This window comes from Entelurus aequoreus, linkage group LG01, assembly GCF_033978785.1.
Source record: "Entelurus aequoreus isolate RoL-2023_Sb linkage group LG01, RoL_Eaeq_v1.1, whole genome shotgun sequence".
Lineage (NCBI taxonomy): Eukaryota > Metazoa > Chordata > Actinopteri > Syngnathiformes > Syngnathidae > Entelurus > Entelurus aequoreus.
In genome coordinates, this window is record NC_084731.1 from 18,138,964 (window position 1) to 18,146,725 (window position 7,762).

The 7,762-nt window shown below is 44.0% G+C and overlaps 1 protein-coding gene across 2 annotated transcripts in view; it reads right to left on the reverse strand.

The window, feature by feature from the left end:
• Nucleotides 1-1,708, reverse strand: part of LOC133656900 (inter-alpha-trypsin inhibitor heavy chain H3-like) — a 33,060-nt gene extending 31,352 nt beyond the window's left edge. For both annotated transcript variants that reach the window (XM_062057857.1, XM_062057789.1), the window contains exon 1: nt 1,550-1,708. In XM_062057857.1, the coding sequence (XP_061913841.1) occupies nt 1,550-1,687 (138 nt within the window). In that variant the 5' untranslated portion in view covers nt 1,688-1,708. The remainder of the gene's footprint in view (nt 1-1,549) is intronic.
• Nucleotides 1,709-7,762: the final 6,054 nt, after the last annotated feature.

Genomic DNA, 7,762 nt, shown 5'->3' on the forward strand with positions numbered 1-7,762 from the left:
TAGGATGCCTCTATTCTACCTTTCCAGGTAGTTTAAAATGTAAATTAAAAAATATATTAAAACAAAAAAAAAAAATATATATATATATATAAAAATATAAATATAAATATAAAAAAAATGCAAATAAAAAAGGTTAAAAAAAAAATCTGGTTGACCAGCACCACAATGTGTCCCTTACCTTTTTTTCCCAGAGCGTTGGCAACCCTAGTGGACAGCCACTTCTAAATCACTAATCCTCGCCTCCATGGCGGCAAATAAACGACATTTCTTACAAGTACCATCCCTGGAGGATGAGAAATAGCTAAACATGCTCCACGACACACCTTAGGACAGATCTGGGCAAAATACGGCCCATTAAGATTTTTAATCCAAACGCATGTGTCAGGAACAGATGCGGAAGCACATTTCTACAACAAATATCTGCATAAAAGTGATAATATATCATAATGTAGTTGTTTATTAAACTTTGCATTAATATTTTGCTGTTTTTTTACATTTTTGTTGTGTTTTTCTTGATCGTAAAAGAGGAGCCATGTTCATATGTTGTTAATATTCAGTGTTTTATTATTTATAGTTAATATTGTAAATATCTTTATTTTCATGTACATTTCGGGTGTCCCATTCAGTAAAAAACTGTAAAATTCCATTCCCTTTTTTTGAAGTGGTCTGTCATAACCTTTTTAGGATTCTACAACTTTTGGTATTAGTGTTCCTGGAAAAAAAGGGACCCAAACACATACTGTACAGCAGATTTTTTTTTACAGCTAAATGTGTACATATCATTTATACACACATACACATTGGCCCCCCCAGACACATTTTTTTCTCTCAATGTGGCCCCCCGAGTCAAAATATTCGCCCAGCGCTGCCATAGGAGGATATGCTAACCGCTAACAGCGAACTAGAGCTCTTGAATGTAAACAAAGGTGGGAGAATTGCCACAAATATCGACAGTAACAATACCAAATAGTATAGTCTCAGGTCGATATTTTCCACTATCAAAAAATCTATTGTCATTTTGTTATTGTTCATAAACTTCGGAAATAAGTCCCTGAATACAGGAGGGCTTTGAGGGCAAACATCTAAGGATTTCAATCAGAACCAATAGTAGAACCTTATTTAGATATTCAATTTATATTGTTACACCACCATTTTGTGTTTTTGTCTGGTTATAATTGTGATAACATTTTAAGTATCAGTATCAGCATTTGTATTTTGACCAATACAGCCTCTGTGCCTACTTGGTATTGAATTGATACCCAAATATGTAACATTGCCCAAAACTAATATAAAGTATCTAAACAACATTTTTTAACAGGGGTGTAGATAAAACATGTAAAACAAAAAGTAATCAGTTGTTAACAGTAAATTAACAAGCAGAATAATAATAGTTTTGAGAAAATAGTACAACCGGATATTAAGTCATATGTTACTGCATATGTCAGCAGACAAAATAGGAGTGTTTGTATCGCGATAAAGATTATAAACCATATTGGCCATCCCTGGAACACTCTGGTTGTAGATATCATACAACGGATATTTGCATTACCTCAATAAGAGCATCTCTGGGAGAAACAACCAGAGCTCCTTGCCCCTCTCCTGGAAGCACAATGCAGACGCAAACCCACAGTAGGACCCTCCACAACGTTGGCATACCCCCCAAAAAGAAAGGTTGATCCCCGAGCATGGCTAAAAACAAGTGCTGTGGAATTTCTGGGAATGTGAGAGAAAGTCTTCACATAAGAGCTTGTCTCCCACCCACAAGCCACCAGGAGGCGGAACCTCCGTTCCCACTCTGTGAGTCAGTGAGTGTTAATGTGTGTTTTCCGAAAAATGTCATGTATGGGACCGGGTGAAGAATGCCTGAAGACAAATCTAAACTTGCCCTTTCCTTGCAGGATTTCAGATTGTTTGGTATAAATACTATAAGAAAAATAAACAGTATTATGCAATAGGGAAGTCTTGTGTAAACTGCACTGTTTGTATAAGAAGGTATGCAGAACTGTCAGTGATGTGCGGTCAGGGAAGGCAGAGCCAGTACCAATTCCCGGTACCTGGGAATCAATACCGATACCCACCCACTCACTCACTCACTCACTCACTCACTCACTCACTCACTCACTCACTCACTCACTCACTCACTCACTCACTCACTCACTCACTCACTCAGTCACTCAGTCCTCTTCAGGGCCTTTTGGCGCTTGAGGCAAAATAAGGAATTTCCATCCGGCTCTGTCAGCCACTATTCTGGGGGCAGTCTCAAGGGGCAGTCTCTTACTCCTCAGCTCTTTTTCTATGATTCTTCTTCAGGTTTTGTCTTGGTCGGCCTCGGGTTCTGCTCCCTTGAGGTGTCCAATATAGGGATCTTCTCTCAAGAGAAGATGATGGCCAATGTCGAATTTGGATGGTCTCTTTATTTGATGTTGTGGTTGTTCTTTCGCAGAGTTTTTCAATTGAAATTGTGTTTGGCCAGAATTTTTCCTAAGGATGCAGGCATTTATTTTGGAAAATGTCTTACTTTCTTTCAATGGATGAAGTGGTTTTCCAACACCTGGAGCCATATAGAAGAGGACATTGCTCTTAATGATCTTGAACTTAGGATATCAGAATCAGAATCAGAATCAGCTTTATTGTCATTACGCAGGGTAACGAGATTGAGGCCATTCCATACAGTGCGATAAAACAAGTGTACACTCTGTACAGAGGGTGAAATGAATATGTACATGAATATCTACATGAAACAGGGTGGTTGGTGGAATGGGTTATTGCACCGAAGGGAAGGCAGTTATGAGGGTCAATGGGGAAGTCTGTTCAGGGTGGTTATGGCCCTGGGGAAGAAGCTGTTTTTTAGCCGAGCTAGACCGATCTGGACCGGGCTGGGGAACGCTGGTGTGCTGGATTGGTCTCAGTTTGTCCTCTAAGCTTGGAGAATAAACCACAAAATACCAATTACTGCCTGTTGATTGAATATAAACATCAGCGTATTGCCATAAAAAGAATCTGGGAGAGACTAGCAATTTGAATTCCCCATTGGAGGAATGCTGGTCAACGCAACAATTTGGGGGCTCCGTCCGAGATGGCACGCTGTTGATTGATGACTTCTTGCAATCTTCTGGACAGACTCAATTGGCCAATTCAAGGTAAGCAGAACCTTTCTTTTTAGATAAAATCTGCGTTAGGAGCCTGTCCTGAAGTCTGTAAGTCAAACACTGTTTTGTAATCCCAGGCACAGAGTGGTGATTTTGATAGATTGATTGCATTTTTGCCGAGCCTGCCATTGCATTAAAATTGTAAATAAGTGGTCAACTTACGCCATTGTGTCTCGATTACCGTGACGGGCAGTTTCATTGACGAGTGAACTAATAGTTGGGTGTGGCTCACCCTGGGTAGTTGGTTGCCGCCTAAAAGAGTAACGGGTTAAAGGCCCTCGTATGATATGGAGGTTAGAGGCCTGCATATTGTACAATAAATTTAACAGGGTTAAAGGCCGCCGTATGGTTTGGGGTTTAAAGGCCTTCAGGGGTTCGAGGCCCCTGAAAAAAAAAAAAAAAAAAGACACAATGGCCAAGGAGTGTGACAGACAAGAATGTGATGGCGGCTGGGGAAAATGTGATGAATCATTACTGTTTGATGATCAATTGAATGTACGGTTGTCGACAATGGAATTAGCAGGTACAGTTTAAAAAGAAAAAAAACAGCACCTACTTTAATGTGGGGCGTGCTTTATAAGTTTTGTACAAGTATTAAAGATCTTATTAGAAGATCTTAAAGGGGGATTGATGGAAGCAGATCAGAATCATATCCATATTTAAGTGTTACTTCTTTCTAAAACTCCTATAGTCATATTTACATCAGCTAATGTCTCGTGTGGTACAAAGTGCTTGGATTCGAGTGTCCTTGAGTAGACAGGCAGAGCGCTGTTGAGACTGCCATAACATTCCTAAGATAACGAGCACAGGGCAGTGCTGAGCTTGGGGGGACAGGAGGGGGGGTGGGGGGGGGGGACCGAGCTAGACCGATCTGGACCGGGCTGGGGAACGCTGGTGTGCCGGATTGGTCTCAGTTTGTCCTCTAAGCTTGGAGAATAAACCACAAAATACCAATTACTGCCTGTTGATTGAATATAAACATCAGCGTATTGCCATAAAAAGAATGTGGGAGAGACTAGCAATTTGAATTCCCCATTGGAGGAATGCTGGTCAACGCAACAAGAGGAAGTAGAGGAGAGGGCTCAGCACACAGCCCTGTGGGGAGCCGATGCTCAGCGTGCGGGTGGATGAGAGGTGGGGGCAAAGTCTCACATTCTGGGGTCGGTCCGTTAGGAAGTCCCTTATCCAGGCGTTTGTGAGAGGGGGGAGGCCAAGAGTGTCCAGTTTATTGCAGAGTCTGTCCGGGATTATTGTATTGAAGGCAGAACTATAATCCACAGAGAGCATCCGGACGTAGCTCTGCTGCTGCTCCAGGTGGTTCAGAGCAGAGTGGAGAGCAACAGCGATGGCGTCCTCTGTGGATCTGTTCGCCCGGTATGCGAACTGGTGGGGGTCAAAGTCTGGAGGGATATGGTCCTTGATGTGCTGGAGAACCAGTCTCTCGAAGCACTTCATGATTACCGGAGTGAGGGCCACTGGTCGGTAATCATTCAGGCTGGTGATGGGAGACTTCTTCGGCACCGGGATTATTGTAGATGACTTCAGGCAGGATGGGATGACTGCCTGAGCCAGGGAGAGGTTGAAGATCCTGGTGAGGGGGGGAGCGAGCTGGTGGGCGCACGCCCTGAGCACCTTTCCAGGTACTCCGTCTGGTCCGGCAGCCTTCCTGGGGTTCACAGCCAGGAGCACTCGACTGACACTGTGCTCCTGTACAGTGAGTGGAGTGGTGCCGGAGCCCGGTGGGGGCGGGGGCAGGGCTGGAGCAGATGAGTGACGCTGGGGGGTATCGAAACGGGCAAAGAAACAGTTAAGCTCCTCTGCCAGTGTCGCACTCTGATATGATAGGATAGGTCTTTATTGTCATTGCACAAGTACAACGGAACTTTGTTTTCAGCACACACCTGTTCAAGATTAGAAAAACAAACAGTGTACAGGGTTACAGAACAGGAACGCTGATGGGTCGCCACAAGCCGCCCCGTAAAAAGATGGGGAAAAAGGTACAACGCTGGGGAAGGATGAGTAAAAAAATACAATCTAGAATGGGCTCCTAAGGGGGCCCAGTCTGGAGTGGGATAAAAACCTCCATAGCAAAGCACATATACATATTACAACATACATCTCGAGATGTCTAGCAACAGAGGGAAGGGAGTGCGGGGTCATGGTGGTAGGCCGAAGCTCTCAGGCGCTGACCATCCTTTCATCACCCCTATGGGATTTGCGTCGAGGGCGTTGGATTGGGGTGGGGGGTGGGGTATGTATGTGTGTGGCGTATATTTTAGTGGATGCATGTTTGTGTGTAAGCCTGCAGTGTGTCTCTGTTCCACGGCCTTGATGTTCGTGCAGTCTCTAGTCCAAAGTCAACAACAAAAGCTGTGGGTCCATGAGAGACAAGAAGGGAGTTTGTTGTGTCTTCGCTGCACTGTCCTTTGGGAGAGTCTCGAAGCCAGGAAAACAATCCAAGTTAGAATGTTTTGTATACGAGTGAAAATAAAATTTGCTTTTCACTCTAAATTGTCTATGACTGGTCCTCAAACCTGCGGGGCAGACAGTCCGATGTGATCCAAAATCACAAGCGTGTCCACAGTTCTTCCCGCATCCTCCAATCATTTGTGGCAGCTTTGGGGTACTTTGAAGACTGCCAACAACTTCCAATTTGTCGACAAACCAGAGCAACGCTTACTCCAATCAGCAGATGTCCTGTTGTCATAATTCCGAATAGGTAGATATGTTCACGTCCTCCACTGAAAAGGGTCGTATATTCTTCTCCCAAGAGTCCGTCGTGTGTCCAGCAACAACCGCTCCGTCACGACAAGCAGGTTCCCCTAAACCCAAGATCTTGTCAATTTCGTTGAGGCCAGTTAAATAGTTCCAATGTTGATTTGGAGAGCAGTGCAAAAAGAGGCAACAAAAAAAGTTAAGACAAGACAAAGAAGCAAGCAGGAGAGATAAGGGAGAGGAAAGGGGAGCGTCCGCCCTCGATGAGTGCCAGAGAGAAAGACCTTTGTGTGGATGCTAAGTCCAGTTGATCTCCAGATCGATTTGAGCATGGAAAATGTTTGATTTGCTTTGCCGAACCTTGTATTGACCTCAATATCGCAGTCACTATTTGCTGCCCAGAGTCCTGGACATCCTCTGTTGGATTTCCATTGACAGCTAGACGGTTGGTGGTTGCAATATTATTCCTCAAGACCGTGGTCTTTTTTCCGTTGACCGTTAGGCCGATGGTACTGGCTGTCTGCCTTTTGCTGTGCATCTTGATACCAGTATGAAAGCAATGCTATATTATCTGCGCAATCCAAGTCTTCCAAGACTAAGGTGAGTCCATCGGATGCCTCTGCGCTTTCCTTTAGTGCCGCATCACATCACCCAGTCAATCGACACGGAGAACAATAGGGCCGATAGGATGCATCCTTGTTTTACTCCGGTTTCCAACCCGAAAGGCTGTGTCAGCTCTTTGTTGTGAATGACACAACGTTCAAAGTTCTTGTAAAGAGACCGGATCATGTTGACCAGCTTCTTTAGAATGCCATAGTGTCTCAAGATCATCCAGAGTGAGTTGCGACGGAGTCAAACACCTGCTTGAAATCTATGAATGTAATGTAGTGAGCAGTTCCGTTCACTTGATTGCTCCAGTATTTGGCAAAAAAACAAAGAAGTGATCTAAGCAGGTCCTTCCTTTCTTGAAGTCTGCTTGCTCTTGCTATCTGTACTGTAAAGTTCAAATTTGAATGACAATAAATGGAAGTCTAAGTCTAAGTCCTTCTCGTAGTTTGGTGTCTACTGCTGCCTGGATACGCTGGGGAATAACATGGCAGAAACATTTGCTTGTGAGCGAGAATAGTGTGATTGCCAACTGATTACCAATACTCAGTGGCCGAGTGGTTAGTGTCCGCCCTGAGATCGGTAGGTTGTGAGTTCAAACCCCGGCCGAGTCATACCAAAGACTATAAAAATGGGACCCTTTACCTCCCTGCTTGGCACTCAGCATCAAGGGTTGGAATTGGGGGTTAAATCACCTAAAGTGACTCCCATGCGCACCCACAGCTGCTGCCCCTCACCTCCCAGTGGGTGATCAAGGGTGATAGGTCAAATGCAGAGAATAATTTCACCACACCTAGTGTGTGTGTGACAATAATTGGTACTTTTTCACTTTAATTGTTCCTTTCATTGGTAGTTTGTATAGTTTTCCAGTCATTTGGTGCAGTCTCGCTGTTCCCTATGTCCCGAAGGATCTTTTTGAGAGCGTAGGCGCATCTTTATCTTCCCCATTTCTGGACATATACCATCCCATCCCAGGACCTTTCCATTTTTTTGTTTACAGGTGGCCTCCTTGGCTTCTCTCACTGTTGTTTCTCCAATGTCGACATCCTGGTCTTCTTCTGCCTCAGGGATGTCAGAGACAACGGATTTATCTGGCTGGTTAAGGACTTTCTGAAAGTCCTCTTTCCACCTATTCAGCTTTGCATGCCCTTCTGTGATCATTGTTCCATGTTTAGCTTTCACCAGGAATATCTTGGGAGTGACCTTGAATGCCCCTAATTTCCGTTAAAATTATCAGTACCAATTTTTGTGTGTGTTCATGTGTTCATAAATGTTAAATTGTTTCATAATAA